Source organism: Anomaloglossus baeobatrachus, chromosome 7 (genome assembly GCF_048569485.1).
Source record: "Anomaloglossus baeobatrachus isolate aAnoBae1 chromosome 7, aAnoBae1.hap1, whole genome shotgun sequence".
In the NCBI taxonomy this organism is placed as follows: Eukaryota; Metazoa; Chordata; class Amphibia; order Anura; family Aromobatidae; genus Anomaloglossus; species Anomaloglossus baeobatrachus.
Window position 1 is genome coordinate 68,285,454 of NC_134359.1, and position 14,442 is coordinate 68,299,895.

Consider the following 14,442-nt stretch of genomic DNA (forward strand, 5'->3'; position numbering starts at 1 on the left):
AACAGTAAAGTGAGCTCATTCTGATATGGCAGGGTTTGTAACTTTTCTCTAAGCTGATTTATGACCATATCAAAGTTCAACCTTGAAGTGGTCATAACGTGGTTCAGAAGAAGAGAGATAAGAGTTACAAACGTTTCCATCAGGACCAGTTCTCTGATGGATTCACAGTTAAGTTATTCCACAGCCAGCTACGCTCACTAACAAGGATTCACAGCTTACTTATTCTGCAGCCAGCTTTATATAGTGATACTGTCACACCAGGTACGGGAAAGTACAAAGCAAACAGTGAAAAGGAAGGGAAATCCTTTGTATAGGGAAGGGGGAGATGGTGACCCCTGATCTAGTCTACCACTGGGCCTTGGGTTCCCTCACCGCCCTAGGTAGGTTCCGCACCTATACGCCAAGCGGGATACCTAACCCTAGGCTGACCCTGATCTGGGTTGGGAGTGGATGGGATGAGGTCTTTGTCAAACCCACTAGGCACTAAATGACACACAGGGATAACAAACAAGGGAAAATAACAAACAACTTATCTCAAAGTAGATACAGCGAAAGGGACTACAAAACGCAACAAAGTACTCCAGATAATTGCAAGCCAACTGCTTGCACTCAGTTCTAACTTCCTACAGATCCTATCACCAGCACAGAGTAATAGGAAGTGAAGGTATATAAAGACACCAGGCAAGTGCTGATGAAAAGCAGCTCAAACGCTGAGGAACTTATGCAGTGTCCTAAAGGGAAGAGGATGAAAACCAACCAGAAATAATAGAAAGTCTTGGAGCAGTTTGTGCAGCCCAACGCCATGGCCTTTGATAGCTGGACACCACAGGACTATCTGTCACCCGTGAAAGATACATAGAGGCTGTCAAAGTTAAACTGTCTGACATTTTTAATTAAATCAAATAATAATAATAATAATGGTTTTAGCAATAAATGCATGCATTTAAAGGTGTATTCCCATCTTCAAGATCGTATCCTAGTATATAGTAGGTGTAATAATAATATTAGCTAGCAAATGCCTTCAATTAGAAATGTAGTATAGTTCTTCTGATGTCGCTTACCTGATGTGCAGGGCTTTGCAACTCAGGTATGCATGCTTACAACTACTCATATAGTGACAGTTAATTAGTTGCTAATTGTCGTAGACATTAATATCTTAATTACTGTAATGCCCTGCACATGAGGGAAGTGACATAGCTATATCAGGAGAACTATGCAACATTTCTAAGTGGAGGTATTTGCTAATATTATTATTACTAGATCTGCTATATATTGGGAATAGGATCTTGGAGATGGGAATACGTCTTTAAGTAAAAAAATAAATATACATTGCCAACAAGTAGTATTCAACCCCCTGCAGATTTAGCAGGTTTATACATTCTGAATTAACTTGGCATTGTGACATTTGGACTGTAGATCAGCCTGGAAGTGTGAAATGCACTGCAGCAAAAAAGAATGTTATTTCTTTTTTTATTTTTTTTTTTAAATTGTGAAAAGTTTATTCAGAGGGTCATTTATTATTCAACCCCTCAAACCACCAGAATTCTGTTTGGTTCCCCTAAAGTATTAAGAAGTATTTCAGGCACAAAGAACAATGAGCTTCACATGTTTGGATTAATTATCTCTTTTTCCAGCCTTTTCTGACTAATTAAGACCCTCCCCAAACTTGTGAACAGCACTCATACTTGGTCAACATGGGAAAGACAAAGGAGCATTCCAAGGCCATCAGAGACAAGATCGTGCAGGGTCACAAGGCTGGCAAGGGGTACAAAACCCTTTCCAAGGAGTTGGGCCTACCTGTCTCCACTGTTGGGAGCATCATCCGGAAGTGGAAGGCTTATGGAACTACTGTTAGCCTTCCACGGCCTGGACAGCCTTTGAAAGTTTCCACCCGTGCCGAGGCCAGGCTTGTCCGAAGAGTCATGGCTAACCCAAGGACAACAAGGAAGGAGCTCCGGGAAGATCTCATGGCAGTGGGGACATTGGTTTCAGTCAATACCATAAGTAACGTACTCCACCGCAATGGTCTCCGTTCCAGACGAGCCCGTAAGGTACCTTTACTTTCAAAGCGTCATGTCAGGGCTCGTCTACAGTTTGCTCATGATCACTTGGAGGACTCTAAGACAGACTGATTCAAGGTTCTCTGGTCTGATGAGACCAAGATCGAGATCTTTGGTGCCAACCACACACCTGACGTTTGGAGACTGGATGGCACTGCATACGACCCCAAGAATACCATCCCTACAGTCAAGCATGGTGGTGGCAGCATCATGCTGTGGGGCTGTTTCTCAGCCAAGGGGCCTGGCCATCTGGTCCGCATCCATGGGAAGATGGATAGCACGGCCTACCTGGAGATTTTGGCCAAGAACCTCCGCTCCTCCATCAAGGATCTTAAGATGGGTCGTCATTTCATCTTCCAACAAGACAACGACCCAAAGCACACCGCCAAGAAAACCAAGGCCTGGTTCAAGAGGGAAAAAATCAAGGTGTTGCAGTGGCCTAGTCAGTCTCCTGACCTTAACCCAATTGAAAACTTGTGGAAGGAGCTCAAGATTAAAGTCCACATGAGACACCCAAAGAACCTAGATAACTTGGAGAAGATCTGCATGGAGGAGTGGGCCAAGATAACTCCAGAGACCTGTGCCGGCCTGATCAGGTCTTATAAAAGACGATTATTAGCTGTAATTGCAAACAAGGGTTATTCCACAAAATATTAAACCTAGGGGTTGAATAATAATTGACCCACACTTTTATGTTGAAAATTTATTAACATTTAACTGAGCAACATAACTTGTTGGTTTGTAAGATTTATGCATCTGTTAATAAATTCTGCTCTTGTTTGAAGTTTGCAGGCTCTAACTTATTTGCATCTTATCAAACCTGCTAAATCTGCAGGGGGTTGAATACTACTTGTAGGCACTGTATATATCATGTCTATATTCCCTAAAGAGGACCAACCACCAGTATTTTCCTATGTAACCTAAAGCCAGTGCTATACTGGCGCTATCATGCTGATTCTATACATACCTGTAGTTGTGAGATAGGATATATAGTTTCTAAAATATAGGCAAGTTATATTTGTAAAATGCACTGTTATTTGATGAGAGGTGTTATTTCCGCCCCTGTCTGTCCCTCTGTTCTCCCTCCATCCTTCCTCCCACTGTAATAACAGAGACAGGAGGAGAAAGGACAGACAGGCAGACAGGGGCGGGAATAACCAGCAAAACCCGACCCACCTATTAGATATTCTGTAGCTGCTGTCAATCAAATAACAGTGCATTGCACAAACTTGCCTGTATTTCAGAAACTATACATCCGATCTCACAACTAAAGGTATGTATAGAATCAGCATGATAGCACCAGTATAGCACTGGCTTTAGTTTATATAGGAAAATCCTGGTAGTTGGTCGTCCTCTTTAAGGCTATGTTCATACTGTCCTTTGAGGATCTTTTTGAAGCCTTTGTTTGCAGTCTGCCTCTTCGAAGGAAAGAATAGCTAAGCATACAGCGCTATTCTTGTTGTCAGAATGACTGAGATCTCAATAGATCACTACTGATCTTGATAGAACCATGAGGTTACCTTAACTAGATTTCTTTATTAAGGACCTTTCTCACTGGTTCCCACAACATACGCAAAAATCCATTTTTATTTAATTGTTTTGATTTATTTGTATATGTTTTTTATATACATGATAGTTTTGATGTCTACATGTGCTTTCACAATACAACACCTGACTGGGCACTACACCGAGCCCTGACAGTTCATCTGCATTTCTTATTCCCATTGAAGCCTGGAGAGCAAATCCATGTCAATCTGCCTCTATCCCCACAGGTCTCTAATGAGGGCAGGTTGTCCATGTCGGAGTCAGTGTCTGAATTCTTTGATGCTCAGGAGGTTCTCCTCTCTGCCAGTTCTTCAGAGAATGAGGTGAGTTTTGTCCCCTGCCAAATAAGTTCAATTAAAGAAAATGCCGTGCGTTCCAGAATGTTAAGATTACAGTGGAACATGTAGCTTTGATGTAATTGTAAAAAATAGTCAGCTGCGAGGACTAATAAGTAGGGATGATCGAATATCACAAATATTCGGCAATATTCGACGAATAGGTCGCCGATATGCAAATATTCGATGCGCAATGTAAGTCTATGTGAAGCTCGAATAGTTGTTATTCGGATTTCCCATAGACTTAGGCGGGCTTTGCACGCTGCGACATCGGTAACAATGTGTTACCGATGCTGCAGCGATAGTCCCGCCCCCGTCGCACGTGCAATATCTAGTGAAAGCTGCCGTAGCGATTATTATCGCTACGGCAGTTTCACACGCACATACCTGCCGTGCGACGTCCCTCTGGCCGGCGACCCGTCTCCTTCCTAAGGGGGCGGGTCGTGCGGCGTCACAGCGACGTCACACGGCAGGCGGCCAATTGAAGTGGAGGGGCGGAGATGAGCAGGATGTAAACATCCCGCCCACCTCCGTCCTTCTCATTGCAACCGGCGGCAGGTAAGGTGAACTTCCTCGCTCCTGCGGCTTCATACACAGCGATGTGTGCTGCCGCAGGAGCGAGGAACAACATCGTACCTGTCGCTGCACCGGCATTATGGAAATGTCGGAGGCTGCAGCGATGATACGATAACGACGCTTTTGCGCTCGTTCATCGTATCAAAAAGGATTTGCACGTTGCGATATCGACTGCGACGCCGGATGTGCGTCACTTTCGATTTGACCCCATCGACATCGCACGTGCAATGTCGCAACGTGCAAAGCCGCCCTTACACTGCACATCGAATATTCACAAATAGTCGAATAACGGCAACCTATTTGTCGAATATGGGCGTACCCGAATATTTGAGGTATTCGATCATCCCTACTAATAAGTCTATAGCAGTTCTCAGGCTCTTGATGCAAAAAATAATGTTGCCTGATATGAAAATTCTAAGACATTAAATAAGAACGTACAGAACAGACCAAAAGTTTGGACACACCTTCTCATTCAAAGAGTTTTCTTTATTTTCATGACTCTAAAAATTATAGATTCACATTAAAGGCATCAAAACTATGAATTAAAACATGTGGAATGAAATACTTAAAGTGTGAAACAACTGAAAATATGTCTTATATTCTAGGTTCTTCAAAGTAGCCACCTTTTGATTTGATTACTGCTTTGCACACTCTTGGCATTCTCTTGATGAGCTTCAAGAGGGAGTCACCAGAAATGGCCTTCCAACAGTCTTGAAGGAGTCTTGAAGGAGTCCCCAGAGATGCTTAGCACTTGTTGGCCCTTTTGCCTTCACGCTGCGGTCCAGCCCACCCCAAACCATCTCAATTGGGTTCAGGTCTGGTGGCTATGGAGGCCAGGTCATCTGGCGTAGCATCTCATCACTCTCCTTCTTAGTCAAATAGCCCTTACACAGCCTGGATGTGTGTTTGGGGTCATTGTCCTGTTGAAAAATAAATGATGGTCCAACTAAACGCAAACCGGATGGAATAGCATGCCGCTGCAAGATGCTGTGGTAGCCATGCTGGTTCTGTATGCCTTCAATTTTCAATAAATCCCCAACAGTGTCACCAGCAAAGCACCCCCACACCATCACACCTCCTCCTCCATGCTTCACAGTGGGAACCAGCCATGTAGAGTCCATCCATTTGATATTGATTTAAATTTAGGTTGATGCCACATGATACGCATCTATCCCTTTGACACCTGCACTCCAAATTAGTAATTAAAGACCTTTATCGCATGCGATATATATATATATATATATATATATCTACACAAACCAAAGACAGCCAGTCATGATCGATGCAGAATTCTGAATTTATTGAGGAAGTACAAGGAATAATATACGAAGACCCTTGGCTGAGGGCCAGGGGTGCCTACTATAATCCCATTGGTTAAGTAGCAAAAAAAGCTTACGTCGAGTAATATATATGTATGCATTTCATAATGTTATATTAAGCTAACTCAGCATGTATTAAAATAAAAGTATGTCTTATGATCAAGAAGGGAAAGACCCAATGTCTGAAATAGCCAGACATGGGTGTGTTAGATAAAATCAAGCGCCATTTTATTAGTCCAGCATTTTTGGTTATATTCAATATGTATTAAATTCCATCCATAACACATTCACCTTTTCTACAAAGACACGGTGGTTGAATCCAAAGATCTCAAATTTGGACTCATCAGACCAAAGCAAAGATTTCCACTGGTCTAATGTCCATTCCTTGTGTATTTAGCCCAAACAAGTCTCTTCTGCTTGTTGCCTGTCCCTAGCAGTGGTTTCCTAGCAGCTATTTTACCATGAAGGCCTGCTGCACAAAGTCTCCTCTTAACAGTTGTTCTAGAGATGAGAAGGTGTGTCCAAACTTTTGGTCTGTACTGTACATTTTACCCCTTTGCTTGACAGTTTCTTACCTTCTGATGGAGAGTGAAAATCAAGCCAGATTCTATTGACATTAATAAGATTTTTTTGAGCTTATAGAAAATTACCTAAATGTGTTTGATGAATAGATGAAGACATGATAGCTGGGAAGTCATTTTTCATTTTCATCATCTGACCTGTGCATCACAGTTGATTTTATACTGCCAGGGGATCACCAATGTGAAAGACTACAATTTTCTGTAATAGAAAATGTCTAGAGTTATAAATGTAGATCTAAATGTGTTTAAAGGGGATCTGTCATGAGATCAAAAATGACGATTTTTTTTTTTTGCTCATGATTTATTCTTTCTTTCCTGAGTATTCCAATTTTTTTTTATTTTTTTTTTTTTTAAATCTGCCATATGGTTCCAGAGGTATAAGCCTTTTTATTTCCTTCTAATTTTTATGGTCTTTACAAGGGGGTGTGGCTGACAGGATAATTGCAGAGCAGCATAGACACGCCCCTGAGGATCCTGAGAAACGTACCTCTTAGTAGAGACCTTTAAAAATTCACACCAGCTAAAATGGCCCATGTCTCTGGAACTGTTTGGCAGATTTAAAAAAAAATAAATAAATAAAAAATAAGAATTGCATACACAGAGGAGCAGCAGGAATAAAATAAGAGCAAGAAACATCTAGCCTATGATGTAGTGACAGGTCCTCTTTAAACTTTTTTAAACTGTATACTGAACTGGGTTGCCAACTGCCCAGACGTTCCAGAACTGTTGATAAAAAGAATCTTTAAAAGGGAATCTGTCAGGTGATTTTCTAGTACAATACTAATGTTATCTTTAAATAGGGCTTAAAAAGACCTTTTAAGTTAAGTAAGATTTATTGCTCTTCTTTATCCTGTTATCTTGTTGTAAGCTTAAGGCCATGTCACACTAAGCAACATCGCTAGCAACATCGCTGCTAAGGAACAACTTTTGTGACGTAGCAGCGATGTTGCTAGTAATGTCGCTGTGTGTGACATCCAGCAACAACCTGGCCCCTGCTGTGAGGTCGTTGGTTGTTGCTGAATGTCCTGGGCTCTCCCGCTGTGAAGCACACATCACTGTGTGTGACAGCGACAGAGCAACAACTAAATGTGCAGGCAGCAGGAGCCGGCTTCTGTGGACGCTGGTAACCACGGTAAACATCGGGTAACCAAGAAGCCCTTCCCTTGGTTACCCGATATTTACCTTCGTTACCAGCGTCCACCGCTCTCAGCTGTCAGTGCCGGCTCCCTGCTCTCTGCACACGTAGCCACAGTACACATCGGGTAATTAACCCAATGTGTACTGTGGCTAGGAGTGCAGGGAGCCAGCGCTAAGCGGTGTGCGCTAGTAACCAAGGTAAATATCGGGTTGGTTACCCAATATTTACCTTAGTTATCAAGCGCAGCATCGCTGCCACACGGCGCTGCTGGCTGGGGGCTGGTCACTGGTTGCTGGTGAGATCTGCCTGTGTGACAGCTCACCAGCAACCTGTGTAGCGACGCTCCAGCGATCCCTGCCAGGTCAGGTTGCTGGTGGGATCGCTGGAGCGTCGCTTAGTGTGACATCTCACCAGCGACCTCCTAGCAACTTACCAGCGATCCCTATCAGGTTGTATCGTTGTTGGGATCGCTGGTAAGTTGTTTAGTGTGACTGGGCCTTTAGTAGTATTCAGTGTAACTTGGTAACTAATCAAGCATATGTAAATACAATCTGCATATACCGTTCTCCCTCCTCCCACCTCTTAATGCTGGCATCAATGATATGAAATCTGAACTGAATTTGCACTGATTCCCCCACCCATACTCCCTCCCACCTCTCAGCAGTGCAATGGGAGGTGGGTGGGGGGAGCAGTGAATATGAAAATTATATTTACATATCCTTGACTAGTGTGCTTGAGACTCTGAATTCTACAGGGCTAAGGCTGTTTTCACACTACTTTTTTTAACATCCGTCATGAACGTTTTTTTAACGCAAAAACGGATCCAGTGCAAATGCGTTTTCATTTCAATGCATTTGCAATGGACTCGCGTCAACATGCGTTCACCTGCGTTTGCATGCGTTATAGTAAGGATCCAGCGAGTTGCAGTTTTTTAACATTTTTCAAAAACGCTACTTGTAGCGTTTTTGAGCTGCGTCCAAATACTGCAAATTGCTGGATCCTGACTATACTGCACGCAAACGCATGTGAACGCTGGCATGCTGATGGACAGGATCCTGCTTGCTCTACTGAGCATGTACAGAAACCAGCCTCGGGTGATCAGTCTCTCTCTCCCCCTGCCTCTCTGTCTCTCTCCCCCTCCCTCTCTGCCTCTCTCACCCTCTCTCTCTCTCCCCCGCCTGAGAGCTGCGGACACTCGTAACCAAGATGAATATCGGGTAACCAAGCAAAGCGCTTCTCTTAGTTACCCGATGTTTACGTTGGTTACGTGTGCAGGGAGCAGGCAGCCCGGCTCCTAGCACCTGCGGATGCTCGTAACCAATGTAAATATCGGGTATCCAAGCAAGTTACCCGATGTTTACCTTGGTTACGAGCCTCCGTAGCTGTCAGAACCCGGCTCCCAGTCTATCACGTTCAGTTCCACTGACTCCCGATCACATGACTCCAATGCCCGCCCATAAACTTAAAGTGACAGGATCTTGCTAAATAACACATGCGTTTGTATGCGGTTTTTTTCTGTAATACAGGATCCGCTTTTACAGCAAAAAAACGTTCATGACGCATGTTAAAAAAACTTAGTGTGAAAGCAGCCTTACAGCAAGATAACAGGATCAGGTAGAGCAATAAAACGTACTAATCCTGAAAGGTCTCCTTAAGCCCTATTGAAAGATAACATTAGTATTGTACTACAAAATCACCAAAGTCCCTTTAAGGAATCTGTGATTTTTTTTTGAAGCTGAAGAATCTGTTTACATATTATTTTGACTGTAATTATCATCATTTTACAGTTCACAATGCAGTTAATGTTTTCATATCGGAATTATGAGCTGTAAGCATTTATCACTTATAATCATAATCATTTACTATGGTTTTGCAATGTGTTTTTAAAAATATTGTCTGTCTGTGATTTTTCATTAGCTGTTCAGAAAAAATAGTTAAGTTGACAACCCTGATACTGAACACGTACCCCACCACTGCTGTGGCAGAACAATTGAAAGGGCTGCAATAGTTTCTGGTTGCTTGTCATGTTGCTGTCACTTAAGAATCCATATCAGTGCCACTTTTTGCATTTAGCTTTGACTTTCTCTCATTTACGCATATGAGATGTCAAACCGGAAGCCGCTCATTCTTTAGAACGATAGAGGGTCCAGTTATTGAATCCACAGTGATCCTGAGAACATGGGGGCACTGGGTCATATTCTTGGCATAATGTATAGGAGATATGAAACAACGCAACCAAAATTACTTTTTGACAATAGGATATAAACCACTCAGCAAATGTAAAAAAAAATATAAAATATATTGTAGTAATAAAAGTAATAAGTTGTTTATTATGTTTGTTCTTTTACTCTTAGGCATCAGATGACGAATCCTACATCAGTGATGTCAGTGATAACATCTCTGAAGACAACACCAGTGTTGCTGATAACGTGTCCCGTCAAAGTAATTAAAACTTAAAACTTCTGGTAGAAACTTTTTAAGTTGGATTTATATCTTGTGAACCTCTATATCAGTTGTATCATATTTCTACAGCAGTCTAATGTATAAAGCTGAGTGTATGTATGTATGTATGTATGTACGAGTGTGTATGTTTGTATGTATGTATATATGTATGTATGTATGTGTGTGTATGTCCACTACAGCAATTTGCACCGTCGCATTAACAATCACAACATTTTGCACAGCCGCCTCATTTGATTCAGGGAACTTCATAGACTATGTTTTGAGGGGAAGATTTAACCCCACGCTTTACAGTTATTTGCCATAAAATCTGATTACATTAAAGTCAATGGAGCTTGGAGCTACAGGTCATTAATAGGAGCTGTGATTGGTTGTTATAAGCAACAAAGGACATTCTAAGGCTATGTGCGCACGTTTCGTAATTACATGCAGTTACGCTGCGCTTTGTAGCGCAGCGTAACTGCATGCGTCCTGCGTCCCCTGCATAATCTATGGAGATCATGCAGAAGCTGTGCGCACGTGGCGTCTTAGAGCGCAGCGCTTCGGCTGCTGCCCGAAGCGCGCATTCTAAGAAGTGACATGTTACTTCTTCCTTGCGCTTTGCCGGCAGCCCCTGCTCTGTCTATGGCAGGAGCTGCAGGAAGAGCGCATGGAATCGGCTTTTTTTTTTTTTTTTCACTACGGACATTTTCTGCAGCGATTTGAAGCGCACGTGGGCTGTTCAGATCGCTGCAGAAATTTCTGCAGTGTCTGTACGCAACGTGCGCACATAGCCTAAAGGCTGCTTTACACACGATATCGCTAGTGATCTCGATGGTGATGTGACACGCCCAGATAGTTGTTATGATTTGCCGAGATCGCTCATAGGTCGTTTTGTAGCGGTCACACATACACATCTCACAAACGACGCTACACCATTCAGCGATGTATTGTTTGACCAAGGCGGTCGTGTGGATTTTGTTCGTCGTTGGCAGGGTGTCAAACGTAGCAATATGTCTGCTGCGTTCCAAACGACGAACAATATTTTGAAACTGAATGACGTGTCAACGATCAACCATTTTCACCCTATTTGCGATCGTTCGGAGTTGCAAGTAGGTGTCACACGCAACGACGTCGCTAACGATGACTGAAGTAAGTCACGGAAACCGTGACCCCAACGACATATCTTCCGATAAATCGTAGCGTGTAAAGCGGCCTTTAGTGTAAGAAATTTATTTATGAGGTAATATGATATCAGTGGAGAGACAGATAGAGAGAAAGAGACAGACAGAGGCAGACAGAGACAGAAATAAAGAGAGAAACAGAGAGAGACGGACAGAGAGACGGACAGAGAGACGGACAGAGAGACGGACAGAGAGACGGACAGAGAGACGGACAGAGAGACGGACAGAGAGACGGACAGAGAGACGGACAGAGAGACGGACAGAGACAGACAGAGACAGACAGAGACAGACAGAGACAGACAGAGACAGACAGAGAGAGACAAAGAGAGACAGACAGACAAAGAGAGACGGACAGAGAGAGACAGCCAGGAAGAGAGACAGACAGGGATAGAAATAGACAGAGAGTCAGTGAGAGAGACAGACAGGGAGGGAGAGTGAGTGAGTGGCAGAGAGGGAGAGTGAGGGAGAGACCGAGAGACACTAGTTACTATCCCGGGCAACGCTTTGTTTTTGTGTTATTTATATAAACCATTGAATTTTCCATACTTCCATTTTCTAAAGCTACTAGTGAAATTTCTGTTTTCTCTTCCAGTTCTCAATGGAGAACTTTTAGGTGGTGCATTCCGAACGGGACGAAGAACAAGTCTACCTGCCCCGTCACCTGATACCAGCAATATCAACCTATGGAATATTCTGAGGAATAACATTGGCAAAGACTTGTCTAAAGTCTCCATGCCTGTAGAATTGAATGAACCTCTTAATACCTTACAGCACCTTTGTGAAGAATTGGAGTACAGTGAACTGTTAGATAAGGCTTCTGAGACAGATGATCCTCATGAACGTATGGTACAGTACACGTGTAGCACTGGGAAATCTATTAAATGTATAAAATATCTCTTCATTAGATCATCCGCACTTTAAATGTAATAGCAAAGCTGTGAACTTATCCAGTCAATAAGCTTTACTAAAATCCATGCGCGAACTGCTCGTGATTAGTGATGAGCAAGCACTACCCTGCTCAGGTGCTCAGCAGTCATAACGAGCAGTTGGACACTCCGACGGACTAGACTTGTGTACCGAGGATGATGGGAGCCACTGGGGAACTGAACCATTTTTGTTGAATATGAAAATTATCGAGTTTCCCATTGACTACCATTATACTCGGTACATGAGTCAAGCCTGTCCGAGTGTCCAACTGCTCGTTACGAGTTACCGAGCACCCAAGCATGGTAGTGTTCGCTCATCACTATTCATGATTCTTTATTGATATTTCGCTGAAAAATATTTTGTGATATTAGTTTTACTTGATATGAAGGACTTGATTTCCCCATGTTAAGGCTAAATAATTTTTCTATGGGTCTACAGATTGTTTACACATGGTTATGGGTGTACATAGAAATCATAGGGCCCCATGGTACAAGTTCTAATTGGGCCACCCCCCCCCAAAAAAAAAATATATATTTCTCGGAGTCACATGAGAACATATCTCACAACTTTACAGCCCTTACAAAGAGATTTTCGGCCCACTAAACCCCCTAGATTCCCCTTTCATTGCATCCATAAAGTGTGATGCCAACAAAAGTGCCCCCACACACTGTATGATTACCCCCCCTGTGAATTCTTGCTATAGTACCCTCCACACGAATAGTATGATGACCCTACTGTACCCCCACCTTCAACTACCCAAGCAAGTATGGTGACCCCAGCACAGTATGATACTCAACTGTGACCCCACGCAGCCCTCCATGCAGTATAATGGGCTTACATACAGTGTAAAGGCCCCCACGCCTCTTCACACTGAGTAATAGCCCACACTACTCTCCAAACAGTATAATAGCCCCCAAGAAAGGTGTAAAGGCTCCCTCTTAGCCCTTCAAATATTATAAATATTATTAATATAATATTATATAAATATAATTATGCAGGGGGTGCGTAGTAGGGATGTCAATACGCCCGCTGCTCTGAGACGTCAGATCTCAGATACTGTGGGAGATTGTTGGAGGAGTGAGTGGACAACTCTCTTTTTCATCATTGCTTTCAATTGTATCGGCATCAATTATGCCAATACAGTTGAAAGCGCGATGCGGGGAGCAAGGGGAGTCAGTGTCAGCACTGACACCTGGTACCCCTGCCTCACGGGCCCCATATCGGCCTCGTGCTCTTACGCCATTGAAACCGTATGTAGTACAAGATGCTAGTCCAACCTAAACCCAAGTAGCCAAACCAGCGAGTGGAGATTACTGCCCAGATATGGACCCAATCTGTTGGTGCGATAGGTGGAACCTGTAAACTCCTCTGGTTATAAAAGCCTGAGAATCTTAAATGCAAAATGTCATTACTTTGCTATTCTGGTTGTGTAGTAAAGTATCCCTGTATGTTGACTTATGGTTCTAACTTTGTCCTTCTTTTCTCTTTCAGGCCCTTATTGCTGCATTTGCAGTCTCAGGATATGCTGCCACATACTACCGAGCCGGGAGCAAGCCTTTCAACCCTGTGCTCGGTGAGACATATGAATGTATAAGAGAGGACAAAGGATTTCGATTTTTTTCAGAACAGGTGAAGTTGATTAGTAACACCGGACTATAACAATTAGAACTTTTTCGCTTTTTCTAGGCTGGGTGTACATGGGACTTTGGCCTCTGACACATGTTGCACTATAATTAAAGTGAATATCTTCGGGTTGTGATCTGTACGTTGCGATGATTCTCATGAGTGCCAAGAAATCCAAATCTGCAGGAACGGCAGGTCACAACACCTCCATAATTACCTTTCTTATGGTTCACAGCAATACTATGGTCATTGGAAATGCGTCACAGACTAAATCACCATGTATACCCAGTCATCCAGCGCACATTGTCCTCCAAGAGCTGAAATTAACGATGAATTTCCCAACATGAATCCAACATTAACAATAAACTACATTAAAATGTTAAAGACTCCAGATATAACCACTCTGCGGTTTAATTGTTGCGTTGACTTATTCTTCACATATTGAATTTATACAATATATTGTCAGACTAAACCAGAGTTGAATATATGATGATTCTTAAAATGTAATTTTCTTTTCTGAAGCTAATTTCTTTTAGTTTCCTCCTTGCTTTTATAAGATTTTTTCTTTTTATGATTGCTTGGGTGATTGGATTCAATTAATTAAAATCTCTCCGTTTTCAAGTGGAGGAATTATTCTCATTATAATTATTCATTTGAGACTTCGTTAGAGATTGGTGTCATCTCTATAAATAGATCATGCCTCTTCCATATTAGT

General features: G+C 42.6%; 1 protein-coding gene across 6 annotated transcripts in view; it reads left to right on the forward strand.

Moving 5' to 3' along the window:
• The window catches only part of OSBPL6 (oxysterol binding protein like 6), a 337,550-nt gene that overhangs the window by 297,516 nt on the left and 25,592 nt on the right, over nt 1-14,442 (forward strand). For 4 of the 6 annotated variants that reach the window (XM_075317384.1, XM_075317383.1, XM_075317386.1 and 1 more), the window contains 4 exons: nt 3,791-3,928; nt 9,909-9,996; nt 11,770-12,023; nt 13,596-13,733. In XM_075317384.1, coding sequence (XP_075173499.1) covers nt 3,791-3,928; nt 9,909-9,996; nt 11,770-12,023; nt 13,596-13,733 — 618 coding nt within the window. The remainder of the gene's footprint in view (nt 1-3,790; nt 3,929-9,908; nt 9,997-11,769; nt 12,024-13,595; nt 13,734-14,442) is intronic. The other 2 variants (XM_075317385.1, XM_075317387.1) reach the window with 1 other exon arrangement.